Below are 18172 nucleotides of genomic sequence, written 5' to 3'. Positions count from 1 at the left end.
TCAGGATGGAAGATTTCATTTGATTATTTCGGCAGGAAATTTGGGGAGAGGTGTATATTCCTAATGTGATTATGACTTTGATAAAATGAATTTGAAAATTCTGGCTCCTTTTTACAAGGAAATGTTGAATGTGTGGCAAGAAATGGATAAATGAAGACATTTTGAAGAAAATAAGAATAACCTTATTTTTCAAATTCATGAAATTCTTCCGTCGAGATGTTTTTCATTGCAACTGATTGACAAATTGCCCTACAGCGACGTAAATCGACGTAAATAAACACTGAATTGATCAGTGTTTTAGTAGTAGCCAGGATAAAAATCATGGGCGTACATACTCGAGTAGGATTCGAACCTACGACCTCCTGATCACCGGACAGGCGTCATCTCCACTAGACCACCGAGCTTTCGCCCGTCAGCAAGTGTTGGTTCTAATCCTTATAGCATGCAACGGGTACTGCGTAATTATTCAAATTCATGAAATTCTTCCGTCGAGGTGTTTTTTCATTGCAACTGATTGACAAATTGCTCTACTAAAATCAATTCAGTGTTTATTTACGTAGATGTACGTCGATTGTCGTAGGTTCGAATCCTGCTCGAGTATGTACGCCCATGATTTTTATCATGGCTACTACTAAAACGCTGATCAATTCAGTATTTATTTACGTCGATGTAGGGCAACCTGTCAATCAGTTGCAAACCGTATTTTTATAAATAAAAGACATATTTGTAAAAGAAATATAATGATATTTGATGAGGATTTATTAAAGAAAGGGGTTGTTCAAATAGATGATATAGTGGATGAAATAGATATGAAATCATGTTTTTATTTAAGGAATTATGGTGTCGAAAGTAAAAGATTCCTGAAAATTAATGATTATTATATCTAATCTTATTCCAACTGATTGGAAAATGAGAGACCATATTATGCAGACTGATGGCCATAATTTTGGTATTAGATTAAAAATCGTGGAAAGTAGGCACATTGCCTAATCTTAAATTCTAAGAAAATATATGATTATTTATTAGACAACTTCATATCTATATTGCTATGATTTACAAATACGAGATGGGTGTAATCAATATAATTTTGGTAGGGAAAAAATTAAGGAAATATTTTTGAGAATAAGACGGACAATAATTTGGTTTAAGTTAAGGGAATTTATAAGTTACTACATGGTGCCTTATACATCAAAGAGCGCCTCTATAGATTTGGATTTGTTTCTGATAAATTATGTTCTTTTTGTAAAAAGAAGGAAGAGACGTATCCACATATATTTCTGTTTTGTGAACAAGTTCAAAGAAATTGGCAAGTAATAATAAATTAGATTTGAGGGAAATAGATATCAGTAACTTGAATTTTATTTCTATGTGGATTCAACGAAGCTCTAAAAGAATCAAAATGTGTAATTCCATTATTTTCATTCTAAAATATATCATATATATTTCCAGATCAAAAGGAGTGCTTCCTTCAACGAATGAACTTTTAATGATGATTACAGATTATAAAGATCAGGAAAAGGAATTAGCGACTAAAACTTGAGGGTTACTCTTATTGAAATGGGCAGAGTTAAATATTTAGGGAATGTAAATGTAGTATTGTGATTTTTTTTAAACTTAATTCTTATGATTCTGTTCGGCAGTGTGTGGGATGTAACTGTTTGGGTTTTTGCTGTTGGTTGTATGTTTTTTTTTTCTACCTTCCTATACCTGTATACACACCCATAACTAATGCTTCGCTGGCAGTATCAGCACTGTAACTTTGTGATTCAAGTATTTGAGTGAGTGAGAATGTGATCGGGTTCACCGGACATGGGGTTGGATGGGGGAGGGGGAAGGTGCCTTGTTCCCTTCTGTCTGATGTGTTTGCCTGTTCTTTATGATTTTTTTTTAATGTACAAAATTCTTTCTTTTTCATTCGTAATATTGACAATGTGGAATTTGTGTTGTCATAATGAGATTTGTATTTTGCAATTAACTAATTTGTATTTTATTGTTTATATGAAAAGGAACAAAATTAAAGATTGACAATAAAAAAAATACTTGTGCGTGTATGAGGGTGTGTGTGTGTGTGTGTGTATGAAAGTGGAATAATACGAGCCGTTGCTTCCATGGCAGTTTGTCAGAACAAAGGGAAAATTTCATTTTAAGGCAAAGGTCCCAGTTCAAGGTATACATACATTTTGCGTGATTAATTCAAACATGAGTAACTAAAAAGAACATAAGCAGTCCAACAAAAAAAAAAAAAAAATCCACCAACCAAATGCTGCAATTGATACTTGCCTTTCGTGAATTTCAATTCTTTAACTTTTATCACAGCAGTACTGATGCAGTCCAGACGATTATGGAGATAATGGGGGGAATTCGTCTTGCCCTCAAGGTCCGTTTTACCCCACTTTCCCTAACCCGCTGCGTGGCATATTAATTACCTGTCCATAGGTTTATGTGTGAAATTTGTGCACATTTGACTCACTAGCACAGAAAGGGTTGATACACCCGACATGCATTTTGTCTGTATGTAAATGTATATTCAGGTGGCATATACGTAATGTTCATGTGTTTCATATTCAGTTGATGTTTGACAGATTGAAGTGAAATATGAATAATCTATACATAAAAAAATATATTGATATACATATGTATATACATATATATATGCATACACAAACACACACGCACACACACACGCATATATATATATATATATATATATATATATATATATACATATTCATTAAAGCTGGGATCTACGAAGACATAATGGACAAATTGCCCTACAGAATAACGCACCTGAATAAACGCTGCATTGATCAGTGTTACTACAGTTGTACTAAAAGCACTTCGACGGAAGTATTTAATCAATATGAATAACCTCTAAGCAGATATCACTGCCGCTCATCCGCCAAGAAATTCATGATCTAGCAAATACACGTGTATGCCCACTTTAATAAGTTCACAATCCCTGATGCAGTAAACAGTAATCACCGCACACATTCACACATGCAGTCAACACACGACTCGTGTAGTATGCACCATCTCACAATCCATAGTACATGTATAGTCCTCTGAGGCTCAGAAACTGTATCGAGTGTATGTTTTTCAAAACGGGTGCAAGTCACGAGCTCCAACCCACTAATCACACAGCCCACGAGTCATACAGCCCACGAGCTAGACACTAACGAGGCCGAAGAGCTCGACATCAACTAAATAGGTCCAAGAGCTGTACGGTCCATGAGCTAGACGGTATATAGGCAAATAAGGCACACGAGCCCCATATTACGTTGCGGGTCCTATAATGTAAAGTGTCGAGCTATTGGACCTTATTTGCCTAGTGTCTTTCTCATGTGCCTGTTCTACTTAGTGTTTAGCTAGTGGGCCTGTTTTACTTATAATTTCTATCAAGTGGACTGTATGACTCGTGGGTGTAATGACTCATGGACCTTTTTTTTTTAATGTCTAAATCATGGGTCGTATGACTCGTGGGTATCGAGTTCGTGGGACCCCATTCAATACACGTTTGCATTTTTGTCATGTTTTGTCGCACACAGAATAGTCAAAAGAGCTGGCTATTCTACGACAGGCTCATCAACAGACATTATTATAATTTATCACAAACGCTAGTATTCACTACAACGTTTTGCATTACAACGACGAGCCAAAAAAAAAAAAATATTTTTTCGTCATAGCAAAGGGGGTCAAATCTGTGAAACCTATGCTCAGAATCTACCAATCTGTTACTGCTTGGAGAAAAGTGTAAAGTTATGGTTTATTTTTCAAGTTTGGAAGCAGCGCTGACAAACAAAGTAAAAGCTTATGTATGATTTTAAACCATCTTATAGGTACATTATCATCCACACATTTTTAGATTATAACTTCAAGCATCTTTAATTGTATAAGCAACTTTGAGCAAAACAGTTTATTTTCATCTCTTTACGAGACTCACTCCACGGAACAGCCGAAAGGAGAAATTAGCAAACCTTTCTGTCATTTTCACACCAACAATCTTTGTAAGAGAAGCAGCAAATGACACGCAGAAATGCTTTAAACTACAACTATGAGTATAATGCGGATAGCAACGCCGGCATCGTGCTTATTACACAGTGCATTTAAAAGCCTGCTATCTGAAACGAAGTTGCATTGACAAAAACAAAAAAGCTAGAATATCTAGTCCTGAAAGCTGGTTTCAGCTCTGACTTCTTATAGTATCATCATTGTCACTTGTAAATATTCTAAGCAGCCACATGATGTAATGAGTTGTAACCGTCCTTTGTATTTACATTATGTATTCCATGTACTCCTATACTAAAAATAATTCCATAGTTTCCATCGAAGTAAAAACCCATCCAAAACACACAATGAATTAAAAATTCACACAAGTTTTCTGATATGGAAACAAAAACAAATGTAACTTCCATCTCTTTACTGTCTGGATTGCAACAGTTTGAGCTCAAAACTAGCCTTAGACATCTTCAAGCCGAATGTGAAACAAGCTTAACAATTTATTAACATATTTTCATGTTTCATCCATTCGACGACATTTGGTTTGCGCTAAGTCGCCAAAGAAAAAATACCTACAGGTTGAATTACTACAGTGCTATACAATATCAAACGAAGTAACGGATCTGTGCATATGCTGGTACTAATTAGAGATAACTAATTTTCCATAACACTTAGAGCAGCATTTACCTGTTCTTGACTTCCACTGTGTCTCCCTTTTCTACTCCATTGTCTTCGCTCTTATCGTTATCTTCTTATTCATCCTCTTCCGCCTCTTCTTCCGCCTCTTCCTCTTCCTCTTCCTTTTCTGCCTCTTCCTCTTCCGCCCCTCCCTCTTCTGCCCCTTCCCCTTCCGCCCCTTCCCCTTCTGCCCCTTCTCCTCCGTCCTCCTCTTCCCCTCCCTCTTCATCCTCTTCCCCCTCCCATGCTTTCTTCCTCTGATTTGCCTTCTTCCTCTGATTTGCCCCCTTCTTCTGTTCTGCCTTCTTCTTTTGCTTTTTCTTCTTCGCCTTTTCCTTGTCATGAATGCCGAATTTGGATCCCAGAAGGCATACAGCCATCCCAGACGATGAATCGATCCCAGTTCCCATCACTTGTACCTCGACTTCATCCTCGGTATAAACGCACCTCGTGTTAAACGCCAACCCGAGTGTGACAGCCAGAATATTGAAGACGAAGTTTGCGGCGCAGACCTGCGTTTTGCAGCCCAAGGCAAGTGCGCATTCGTCTTTTACAAGAGACAGGTCACACCCCACGATGGGACCAACACACTCCATGGAAGCATCGGGGTTAATTTCCTTCTTCACCGACCCAGTTCCGGCTTTAGCAGTGACCAGAGCCTTGCCACAGCAGGATCCGTTACAGTATGCAGGCTTCCTTGTCACAATAGGATAGTTATCCTGGCTGCCAGCGTTGCTGCTCCCAGCCCGCTCCTTTTTCATTAGCGGACGAAAGAAGAAGAATAAAAAGAAGCAAGAATGAGTAATTATTGGATGGTACTTATAAATAGTATACAGGAAAACAAATTTCACACCTGTTTCATGAATGGAAATACGCATACAGTGAAAATGACCTTCAGATAATGACGTTTTGCTCAGGGTTTTCACTTTCATGCTCTCCTTTTACCAATCATTACAAATATATAGAAAATAGAAACAGAGCAAAACATTGAATAATGTCTTATTAAATTTGGACGTGATGCATGATTGAACTGAACTGAACTGAACTGAATTGAATGGAATTGAATTTAATGTTTTATTGTATACAAATACGAATGTGGAAATGTTCCGTCCACCACATATATTAGAGAAATACACAAATAACAATTGTTCAAAGAATGGCATGTGTCATACGCACAACACGCTACATTCTGACAAACAAAAATCTTTTACTTTGGTTGTTGCAGAAAATAAAGATAATGATCATGATATTCACAGTGCATGTCACGTATATTTTACTTAATTGGGTAGTTTAAAGAAATCCATGATAATGATAAGGTCATCATTGAAGACTCAACGTTCAGAAAAATCCTCCTCTTCTTTATATCAACATCTTCATCTTCATATATCATCTGTATACATCTTAATTAACACCTTATAACATTCTATAAAGTACATGATGTAACAGCGTCACAACACAATAAAAAAAATCAAACAAACAAATCTCCATTATTCATTCACAGACATGGAATTCCCTAAAGGCATGGCGATTGCACATGTGGATGAAATTTGGAATGAATGGCTGGCGGAAACGTGTACAATGATGCGAGGTGCGCGCAATCTGATCCCGGAGAGATTATACCCATAATATGTGCATAATCTTTTTGACTTTTGACTTCGCCCAAAAAAGTCCCCTGCCTGTAATACACTTTGCCCCACCCGCTTATGTGGTCAGTGCGATTTTGGTTCTTTTTGCGTTGTACATGTATTTCTGTAGTAGCATATGAAATTGTAGGTAAGTAGGCCTACTCTGGATGAGGGCCCGGTAGAATAATTTCAGGGTTGGTCGGTCAACATAATTATGGATTGTGTAACATTCCATTCCCAGAAAATAATGTGCACAAATTACATTGAATTAGTTTTAAAAAACTTACATACAGCAAATGCGTAGTGTGCAAGCGCGCCGGAACACTTTTTTTTTTTTTTTTTTTTTTTTTTGGGGGGGGGGGAGGACAAAATCTCGACGGGGGCACATTATGTGACGGAGATATATATTTTTTAAATATTTCACTCAAAGTGTGCACCAGATCGTTGAATTTCAATTCAAAATATGCAAAATCTCTCGTGCTTGGGAGGGGTGTCCCCCTCCCAAGCACGAGAGATTTTGCACGATTTTGCACGAGCACGAGAGATTTTGCTTGGGAGGGGTGTCCCCCTCTGTACCTCTTTCCCTAGCTAAGTACACTTTTTAGATTTACAAAATATTATGAATAATTCTGAGTGCACAAGACTTATCACTTATATTCCGAAAACTCAATATGCGTATACGATAGATATCTCAATTTAACCTTAAAAAGGCAAAAGCTCCATCGGAAGGGAAGGGTGGAGATAACACTCGCCAACGCCTTCTCCCTGCTCGCCCCCCCCCCCCCCCCCCCCGCTGTGGCTATACCCAGATCGCTTTATTTCAATTCTAAAAACGCAAAAGCTCCGCGTGCGGGAGGGGGAATCCCCCTTCCCCTAAGCTCTACCTCACTAGACTTTATACATACACACAGATGGTGCACATTCGGAATAAGAGCTAAATTCCGTGATTTTAACACTTCGATAAAAAAGTATTGCACCAAAACTTTGCACCAGATTGCTGAATTTCAGGTCTGAAAACGCAAAATCACCTTCGTGTGGCAGGGGATATGCCCCTATCTACACCCTCGTGGGCATGCTTTCTGCTTGATTGCTGAACAGACAGCGTTCATGATATTCAGTGTAAGAATTAATACAAGATGACTAGTGTATTTAAATTATACCATTTTATAGGCAAATTGTTCAATAATAATCTACACTAAAATATACTGCAACCATAAACAAGTGGGACTGTTTCAACTCGTTAAAACACGCAAAAACATGCATCAAATTGCACCATTTGCAACATCAAAATGCAAAAAGTTCTTACCGTGGGAGGGGGGACACCCCCCTCCCACACCCTCCCCTCCCCCTCGCTCGCTCCATTTGCTCGGGTTCAGTCGCGTTCATGATTCAGTGAAAAGAATTAATACAAAAAGTGCATTTAGATTACACCATTTTAAAGGCAAATTGTTCCATAATAATCTACACTAAAATGTACTGCTACCTTAAACAAGTGGGACTGTTTCATGTCGATAAAACGCGCAAAAACATGCATCAAAATGCACCATTTGCAATATCAAAATGCAAGTTCTTACCGTGGGAGGGGGACACCCCCCTCCCACACCCCCCCCTCCCCCCTCGCTCTCTCCGCTCGCCCAGGTTCAGTCGCGTTCATGATATTCAGTGAAAAGAATTAATACAAGAAGTGTGTTTAAATTACACCATTTTATAGGCAAATTCTTCCATAATAATCTACACTAAAATATACTGCTATGTACCTTAAACAAGTGGGACTGTTTCACGTCGATAAAACGCGTAAAAACATGCATCAAATTGCACCATTTGCAACATCAAAATGCAAAAAGTTCTTCCCGTGGGAGGGGGACATCCCCCCTCCCACACCCTCCCCTACCCCCTCGCTCGCTCCGCTCGCTCGGGTTCAGTCGCGTTCATGATATTCAGTGAAAAGAATTAATACAAGAAGTGCATTTAGATTACACCATTTTAAAGGCAAATTGTTCCATAATCTACACTAAAATATACTGCTACCTTAAACAAGTGGGACTGTTTCACGTCGATAAAACGCGCAAAAACATGCTTCAAATTGCACCATTTACAACATCAAAATGCAAAAAGTTCTTACCGTGGGAGGGGGACACCCTCCTCCCACACCCTCCCCTCCCCCTCGCTCGCTCCGCTCGCTAGTGTTCAGTTGCCTTCATGATATTCAATGAAAAGAATTAATACAAGAAGTGTGTTTAAAAAACACCATTTTATAGGCAAATTCTTCAATAACAATCTACACTAAAATATACTGCTATATACCTTAAACAAATGGGACTGTTTCACGTCGATAAAACGCGCAAAAACATGCATCAAATTGCACCATTTGCAACATCAAAATGCAAAAAGTTCTTACCGTGGGAGGGGGGACACCCCCCTCCCACACCCTCCCCTACCCCCTCGCTCGCTCCGCTCGCTCGGGTTCAGTCGCGTTCATGATATTCAGTGAAAAGAGTTAATACAAGAAGTGTATCTAAATTATACCATTTTATAGGCAAATTGTTCAATAATAATCTACATCAAAATAAACTGCTACCATAAACAAGTGGGAGTGTTTCACGTCGATAAAACGCGCAAAAGCATGCATCAAATTGCACCATTTACAACATCAAAATGCAAAAAGTTCTTACCGTGGGAGGGGGGACACCCCCCTCCCACACCCTCCCCCCCTCGCTCGCTCCGCTCGCTCGGGCTCGGTCGCTTCGCTCCCTCGCAGACTAACCGCCCCCCCTAAGATGAAATCCTGGCTACGCCGTTGTGTGACGGTGTGAAATCCTCGGCGAGGGAGCGAAGCAACCCAGCGGGGGTACCACGGTAGGGACTTTTTGTAAAAAACAGAGTACAAAAGTTGCATTTCTAGAGCATTTAAAAGAAAAATGCTAGGAATTTACACATAGTGGAATTTTTTTAGTGCGAAGGGCTGTGATTATAACATACGGAGGTACATTAAATGTGACGGTGTAACTCAAGATCCTCGGCGAGGGAGCGAAGCGACCGAGCGGGGGAGGGTGGGGGAGGGTGTGGGAGGGGGGTACCCCCCTCCCACGGTAGGGACTGTTTGTAAGAACAGAGTACAAAAGTCGCGTTTATAGAGCATTTAAAAGAAAATTTGTAGGAAATTAAGCAGTGAAAAAAAATTAGTGCGAAGTACTATGATTATAACATGGGGGGGGGGGGGTACATTTATATGTGACGGTGTGAGATCCTCGGCGAGGGAGCGAAGCGACCGAGCAGGGGGAGGGTGTGGGAGGAGGATACCCCCCTCCCACGGTAGGGGCTTTAAAAAAAAAACAGAGTCTATATATGCTACTCGGCAACGAAATCTCCCAATCGTTATTCAAACGGTGTTTTCGTTTATGGCAAACTATGTCAAATTGTACCTTTTTTAGTAGTAATGTCATGCACTTCTTGTATTCTCAATGTCAATATTTTACATATACATCGAATCCTTTCAACCGGTAGGCTATTTCTTGCGTATGTTACATGAGTGGAAACCATGCCTCGTTTGTCTCTCCGTTTATTTACTGGTAACTCTTTCTCTCCCACTAGTTGTAACCTAATTCACAATGGCAGATGACGCTAATATAAACTCTGTATTCGTGACTGAGACTACAGAATGTGCTGACACCTCTGAGTTTTTACAGTCACTTTGCACGGCCACACCAGAGCTGCAATTTGATTTTGATCACAATGATAGGTTAGTTTATAACATCACCAATAACTATCATTCCGTGAATGAAATGATTCAAATAGCGCAAAAGGATTCTGTTGGCCAACTTCTTCTTTTGCAGTATAATTCAAGAAGTCTTAATGAGAAAATTGATCAGTTGAAAATATTTTTAAATTAGGTGAAATCTGATTGTTCCGTCATTGGTGTCTCAGAGACTTGGATAAACAGCCTTGCGTCCTCATTTTTTTTTTTCTATTCCCGGATATGCCTTTTATTCAAATAATAGACTGAGTAGGAGAGGAGATGGCGTAGGGGATTTTTTTTGTCACAGATAACATGAGAGTTAAAATACTGAAAGATTTAGTTAAAATGTGTGATAGTTTGGAAAGTATTGTTATTGAAAACGAAAGGCCGAAACGAAAGAATATTGTGGTTGGTGAAATTTATAAGCCACCGTGTTCCAATTTCCAGGATTTTTCCTTGAAACATTTTCCTATTTGTTGTTAGTACGTTTCCTAATCAAAAGACTATTTTCATTATGGGGGACTTCAATTTGAATTTGCTTCATTACATCGATAATGTCCATTGTCAAGAATTTTTAGATTTGATGTTATCAAAATATCTTATACCATTAATCAGAAAACCTACCCGTGTGACTGATACATCATACACGTTGATAGACAAAATATTTCCTAACGATATTTCGTCTGTATCATCCGGTGTAATAGAATCTCATATATCTTATCATTTTCCGATATATGCCAAGTTTCCTTTTGTGAAAAACAGTTGTTTGAAGGCTCTAACATTTACATTCCGTGATTTTTCTGAACATAATCGATAGACTCAGGGAGAGATTATTGACTGCTAACTGGGAAGAAGTTTTTGCTATTGATGATGATGTAAAAACTGCTTTTAATAATTTTTTGAAGTATTTATTATACAATATGATGAAACTATTCCTTTACGGCAGTCCATTCGATCTACTTATAAAACAGCACCAAGAATGCCTTGGATCACCAAATCTCTCTTTAAGTCTAACAATCGTAAAAATGAATTACTAAATATAAGTGGAATCCAAATGAAAATAAGAAGAGCATACATGTTCGTTATCGCAATATTCTTACAACTTCTTTGAGATTTGCTAAGAAGAGCTATTTCACGATCGAGGCAGTTTGATCCCTACAAAAATGATCCCAAGAGTACGTGGAAGGTGATTAATGAAGTTCTCTGGTAAAATTTACTTTAGTAATTACATTAGTAAATGCCGAACGGCATCTGTAAGATGATTTAAGATGGGTATGGTTCATTAAGTTTTATAGTCGATCTTAATCCCTTATCGCTCTTTTTGTTTTGTTGTTGTGAGGCAAAGGGGAGCATTATTTACTATTATGTTGATGACTTGCTGAAAGAAACAAGTGCTAACCATAATACTAGATTGTCCAAAGTATCAGGAAGGTCGGAAGGGATGAGAGAAACAATACTCATAGCAGATCATACCTGAGAATTTGAACTTCTCTTGGGTTGAGTTGTCACAGCCTGGCCGGATTTACTGCCGCTGTTGGTTTCCTCATCGCCTCCTGTTTTGGTGGCGTCTTCCATTTCTATTGCCTTGTGATGGGGTGCGTAGAACACTATATAGCTGCAGCCCTGTGTCACAATTTAATGTCAGACCATCATTTGATAAAACGTCATCATAGTGCTCTGTAATCGTCAGGTCAACACTGCAAGCTCAAGAGATACAATTTTTCTTTTCAGGAGGAAGTTGAATGGTATCTGTCTCCAGGATGCAACTATAAGTATAGATAACAATGCGATAATTTTGAATATGCCTCGGGCTAATCTCTAAAAGTAGCAAATTTTTGGCGAGTGTGCCCGCAACATATAATAGATATATGCGGTAATAAAATGAAATAATGGAGATGAAGATACAGAAACTGACATAGGAACAGGGACAGACACGTTTACATTTCCGGTGACATGAATATGAACTTATATAAACATAACCAGGAAGACGTGCATGAAAATGTAAGAGGAAATGAGGGTGGAAAGCAGCTATTAGGCAAGAAAACAATGCATACAACTATAATAGAGTGACAAGAAGAAAATAAAATATATCCATACAGGAGACCAAAAAAAATTGTCATAGGAAATAGCAAACAGTGGTTGTGATAGAAGATGTTTCTTAAACTTTGTTTTGAAATTGTTTATTTATGAGAAGTAGAAAGTCACTCCAAATTTTCGGGCCAGTGAATCTGACATTATGTTGGCATAATAAAGGAGCTATCCTGTGACGTAATATTATGCAGGCGAGAAGATAAAGACGAACGGGTACAAACTGGTACGGTATTGATAATGAAAAATAGTGCGAATAATCTACATTGGAAAATTAGCAGAAGGCCGTCGTTCCAATAATTAATACAGATACCCAGTTGATACTGAATAAGCTCAGTAAGATTAAGAAGCTTCAGTTCATGATGGAACGGGTTAACATGAAATCGCGGATGCGCTCTTGTAGCAATTCGAATTGCTTTGATTTGGATTGGTATAGATTCGTATTTAATTTTGTTGCGGATGTATTTGCCCGTACCAAGTTACAATGCAATAGAAATGGAAAAATTAGAATGCGATCTAAAATCCGTCAGATATTTCACGGCAAAATTTGTGAGAGTTTACTTAAAATAATGCTTTGAAATTCTCCTTTGAACCTCGTTTATGTGGTATTTCCACGATAACCTTGAATCAAAACGTATTCCATAAAAACTTTGTTGCAGTAGCACATGGAAGATTAAAATTATTAACAATAAGTTCGGCAGATCTTATAGACGATTACTCAGTTGTCGATATCAATAGACAGTCTATTGGTATGGAACCACTCAATCACATTAGATAAATCGTACTACTTTACCACGTAATGAGAGTAAATCATGATCAGAACATGCAGAGGAGAAGGTCTGTTGACTGTGTATCGAACATACAGAGATGAAGAGAATTAAATCAGTGGCATTTCTGGTGTTACTGATCTGAATCATGAGGATTAGTGGTCCTTGTAAGGGTCCATGTGAGGCGCTACAATTTCTGTAAGATCCGATGAACTCGACATTTCGTAAAATTATCCATTTTCGTTTTGTTATAAGCCTTCAAATTCATGCGTATCAATCATGCATTTTTAATCATGAATTTCCAAATAAATACAGTATATGCATTCAAATTAGTGCGATGGACGGGGAATGCATTTCGAAACACTTTCAATTTCGTTTTTGAGCGATCGATTCTCACAACTGAGCATTCACCTTCGTAATACACAAACTTTCTTTCTTTTTATCAATACTTTGTGATCTTCAATGTAAGTCATTCTCTTCATCACGGGTCATTACATTATTTTTAGGATCTTCAAGTATAGCATCTGTACTTTCATCATCATGTGTGATCCAAATAGTTCTATTAAAAGTCGATATTCATCCATCTATGAGTTAGACACAACAACGCCGCTGCCATCACCCAAGAGAAATGTGACCGATGGTACCGGCATACCCAGGCCTATACATGGCGAGGTGCTTGGCACGCCAACGCCAAAGTAAAATGAAGATCACTAAAACAACATGATGATCATAATGAAAATAAAGATGCAAAATTAAGATGACTAACACGATACGTTGATCATGATGAAACTAAAGATCACATGAACAATGTAATGCTTACAACTGAATGTTTACATCCGAATTTGAAATTTGTAAGTTTTAACACGGTTGCCTATAAAAGACGAATTTAAAAGCACTAAGCATGAAATCATTCGACTAAAGTCACTCAGCTGCTTGAAACACAGAAATGTGTATGCACATGAAACGAAAATGGTTGATTATTTTACAAAATTGGCTGGGAAAATGTATAGTATATCAAATAATATTCACTGAGATGATTCTGTTGCGAATTTTTGATACAAAATCGTGATGTCAAGGACAGAACAAGTATAGTGGGCGACCAAAAAAGTGGAACTCAAGACTAGACCTACTTAATCACACATCAGGGTGGCAGAATCGCAGACTCTACACATTTTGCAGCAGTACTGCCACAATCGAATGATTCCAGCCCTCGCAAATCTCGTAAGGTCTGGTGATAATCACGAATCTTTTTTTTTTTTTTTTGATAATCAAAATTAGTTTGATATCAGCAACATGTCATTCTGATGAAAAAGTAGCATGTAGACCATATCTCAATGAAACCTTTAATACTTTGAATTTACGTTGACCACTGTATTAAATAAATGCTTTTGCTGTAATTCTACGTAAGTTTAAGGTCATTTTTATTCAGTTGTATTTATAATAGACCAAGCCGAAAAAAAAAAATAACCAGCTTGTTGATTTGTATCCGTCACATCCTGCCTATAGGGCACCGATTCTACAATTGAGCTAAAGCCATATAGTGCCTTGCAGTTAAGTTGGAGCATATCTTCGACTGTCTCCAACTCTATTCTAGTCTTCGTCGTCACTAGATACGTCTCTAGGAATACAAGTGACTTGGATTAAGAAGAACAATGCTAATCCCATCTCTTGTGACGGACAGCATTGTGATACGTTGAAACAAAACCCACGGGTAATGAGGAGGAATATAACTTACTTTCCCAGAGTGACTCCACCAAACTTCTGTAGCTTAACTGTGTCGAGAGCCCAAATCATGAGGCCGAATGGTGGGAGTTAGCGTTTGCAGACTAAGTAGTCAATTTAAAAGTATATCATTGCTCAATGCAAAAAAATTTGATACTAGTTTCACTTTCTCCTTCTTTGTTTGCCTGTCCCTTTGTACCATTCCAAACCATCCCTCACTTGGGATATGGTACTTTCCCAGCAACCACAAAGCAACATCCTCTTCAACCTCACATGATCATCAATTTCATGAATATATCACACACTGCGATTTATACAACAATCCTGCTTAAGCAAGATGGGTAATTCACCAACCTTGCCTCAATAGACAAGACCGTTTAAGGCCAAATTAAGAATAATTCAATTTCTGTTTTTCGCTAATACATCGTCACACGTCATCCTATTTTCATCAACATTTCATTATTATTAAAGGAACCGGGTAGTTTGAACTTTATACTCTTAGAGAGATCTTTCGTTCTGATATACTTGTTTTCGAAACATGTAAAACTTCATCTGATCAATTCAATTCAATTCAATTCAACTTTATTTTCACTTCCATCAAAATCAAAGAAATATTTGTAATACTTGCAGAACATAATTTGACAAGGTACATAAATATGAAAATAAGAAGCAGATGCGATTACATCTTTGTTGATATATACATAAAGCGTATAATACAAGTCAACTAAGGATGAGGATGGAAGTGGAGGGTCCCACTAAGAAGCAGAGCTTGTACGATATGGGACCCTCAGAAAATACACAAAATAGCAATATAAAACAAAATAAACGAACCGATGTCAACTGACATCAAGATGATTTGGAAGGGAAAAAGAAAGAAAAGGAAAAAAAGAGAGAAAAAAGGGGGAGAAAAAGGGGGGAAAATACAGCACGTGCCATCATGGACGCAAGCAATCTAGATTCCATAATGTAAAATAAGTGATGAAATACAAGCTGGATTGAATGTAATGCAAAACATTTTTTATACGTAATTATGTTGGTAAAAATGCAGGAGAAAGAGAGAGTAAACACATCGTTATATTTAAAACACAGACAGGGACTTAATTAGAAAAAGGACTTATGTAAAAAGGAATGATGACTTGACTGAGATGATAAAAGCAAACTAACTCGGTTGGATATTATAAAATTTCAATGAAAAAAAATGATTTTAATTTATTCTTGAAGGAATTCGGAGATTGAGCTGTTGTAATATTGTTGGGAAGTGAATTCCAATACTTTGGCCCATCGTAGATGAATGTGTTTTGAGCCAACAAAGTTCTCAGAAATGGCAAATGGAAATCATTTGATCGCCGTGTTGGATAATTATGAACGGATTGATTTCTTTGAAACATTGTTTCAAATATATTTGGGAGATTTTTTTTCACTTCGCTTGACTCGAAATGACAGCCTTTGCTTGTTAGCAGCATCAGTAGAATAAAAATCTTTGTTTTATCTTCCTCCATTATGATGAGGGATGCTAGGATATCATATCTATTTACAACGGTATTCACAGCAGATTTCTCTTCGTTGTCTGGCAGATATTGAATCAAGTTAAACTGAAAGGTAAAATTTTATAACTTTACAATATAATCGGTATTCAGTGGAACTGGTACTGAGATGCAATGATATATCTTATCAATATTAGCCATGCTAGCAAATAAAGAAATAAAAAAAACAGTAACACCACAATGGTTCTTGTACTCAGCAGGACGAAAATATCGTCACGTTGAAAAGAGCGTAAATGTCACGGTATTTAAGACACCAATGAATAAAACTGTTCAATCTGAAAGGGGGAAGAGCGAACGAAACCAAAAGCTTGACACAACGGAAATCGCGAAATACATTTCCTGCTTGTTAAATTTGCTTTTCATGTCTTGTTCTTACATTTTTGCCTGCACCCAGTTACGGTTTGTGCGTGCGTGTATGTGTGTGTGTGTGTGTGTGTGTGTGTGTGTGTGTGTGTGTGTGTGTGTGTGTGTGTGTGTGTGTGTGTGTTTCGAAATATTCTACATTCGTATTTATGGTGCAATACACATTCACTTTTTGTTTTTAATTCTCTTTTAATCCTACCCACCTGCGGAGGTTATCGCGGTTATGGGTACATTAACACAGAACTCGCAAGAGCGGCTTCACGAAGCTTCGAAATTTAATGATAGTCCTTACATTCTAGATTACGACGCTCTCGCTTTGCTGGCCCTCACTTAAAGGGGCAAATCTCTGTTACAACAACTTGTCATGCCATAATACATAACTTTATACACTTATATTTTCATGCGGCAAATGGAAGATTAGATTTGCGACAGAACCAAATTGCACGCTCATCACTGTTTGTGATTAACTCTCTTTTAATCCTACCCATCTGCGGAGGTTATCGCATCCATAGGTACATTAATACAGAACTCGCAAGAGCGGCTTCACAAAGCTTCAAGACTTAATGCTGCTCACCAATGTCTACCAGTAACGTTCCTTAGGCCGTATCCAACTCCAGGGGTCATGAGCAGTGGAAAACAGAACTTGCTGGAGCGGTTTTATCAATTCAATGTTGCTCGTTCAAGGGGTTCACGAAAATCACATTGCACGCCTTGCACGACTTGGCTTTAATACTTTGTGTTCTGCCACAATTATTGCCATTCATATGAAAATGATATATGGTACATAGCGTACCTAGCAACGCCTAGGGTAATAATAATAATGGCAGGGCCCTCTAATAGAACAGTGACAACACTGAAGAGGCCACCGTGGACGATATAATGTTCTGGCAGCTTAAAGACATCTCCAGCAGCGCCAGCTATACTCGAGCGACTGTCAGTTTAATTGTAACAATCACTCACAACATAATAAAGTTAGATGGTGATAGATTTAGCGTCATTGGTTTACTGAGTTTACCCACATTTTTTGGACAGTGAAACGCTATACAACTGACTCTAATAATTTCACATCAAAATTTAGATGTTAGGATTCGGTCGCTGGTCCCTTCATAGACTTTCTCAACGCTGAACCTGTTCAGTCCGACTGCTGTCTAATACCAGAAGACTGATCCATAATTCTAGCTGTGATAAAAACAGGCCCGTTATGCATCAACCAGGGATTTTTCAAGGGGGAGGGTGCGTAAATAAAAAAAAAAACGAACCTTTTATATAATTTGGGGTATAAGAGGCCAATATCATACTACCTCAGTTTATAATGTATAGGACTACATGTTGAGTGTATCAGCTGGTGTATGCCTTAAATTCCAACATTTGTATGTTTGAATAATGTCTCTCACTAACATAAAAGAAATTTGAAGTATTTTACCTTGTGATGATCAGATACCTTCTATTAACATAGTAGCATTAACATAACGATTTATCAGATGGGATGTAAATGAAGAATACAAGAATGGAGTTCTACTTTGCCGCACCTTGTTAACCGCAACAAGGTGTAAGTCCAAACAATCTCCTTACTCAATACAAGTCGTACATTAAATACTGGGGCTTTTTTGGCGTGCCTGCGTACATTATAATATACGCTTCAAAAATCATAAG

At 37.9% G+C, this 18172-nt stretch overlaps 1 protein-coding gene and 1 non-coding gene across 3 annotated transcripts; both read right to left on the bottom strand.

The window, feature by feature from the left end:
- Nucleotides 1-331: 331 nt before the first annotated feature.
- Trnat-ggu (transfer RNA threonine (anticodon GGU)) lies at nucleotides 332-404 on the bottom strand. Its single transcript has one exon. It is a non-coding gene; the product is annotated as a tRNA-Thr (tRNA).
- Nucleotides 405-2941: 2537 nt separating this feature from the next.
- LOC139716875 (uncharacterized) lies at nucleotides 2942-17159 on the bottom strand. Of its 2 annotated transcripts, none has more exons than XM_071628402.1 (3): nucleotides 17094-17159; nucleotides 11509-11658; nucleotides 2942-5426 (listed from the first exon to the last, which is right to left on the bottom strand). In XM_071628402.1, the coding sequence occupies exons 2-3, from the start codon at nucleotides 11608-11610 to the stop codon at nucleotides 4749-4751; spliced, it is 780 nt and encodes a 259-aa protein (XP_071484503.1). In that variant the 5' UTR covers nucleotides 11611-11658; nucleotides 17094-17159; the 3' UTR covers nucleotides 2942-4748. The 2 variants fall into 2 exon arrangements, with proteins under 2 accessions (XP_071484503.1, XP_071484502.1); XM_071628401.1 differs by lacking the exon at nucleotides 17094-17159 and adding an exon at nucleotides 14626-14698.
- Nucleotides 17160-18172: the final 1013 nt, after the last annotated feature.

The sequence above is a fragment of the Diadema antillarum genome, unplaced genomic scaffold (assembly GCF_040938485.1).
Source record: "Diadema antillarum isolate AM-2024a unplaced genomic scaffold, OU_Dant_1.0 scf00000071, whole genome shotgun sequence".
Classification (NCBI taxonomy): Eukaryota; Metazoa; Echinodermata; class Echinoidea; order Diadematoida; family Diadematidae; genus Diadema; species Diadema antillarum.
This window is presented reverse-complemented; position numbering and strand designations above follow the sequence as displayed.

Bases quoted from the DNA above. Each gene is read 5' to 3' on its own strand.
- LOC139716875 (XM_071628402.1), bottom strand. From the start codon at position 11,610: ATGGAAGACGCCACCAAAACAGGAGGCGATGAGGAAACCAACAGCGGC. The intron at 5,427-11,508 runs GTATGATCTGCT...CTAATGAAAAAG, and splicing joins AGAGAAGTTCAAATTCTCAG to GAGCGGGCTGGGAGCAGCAA.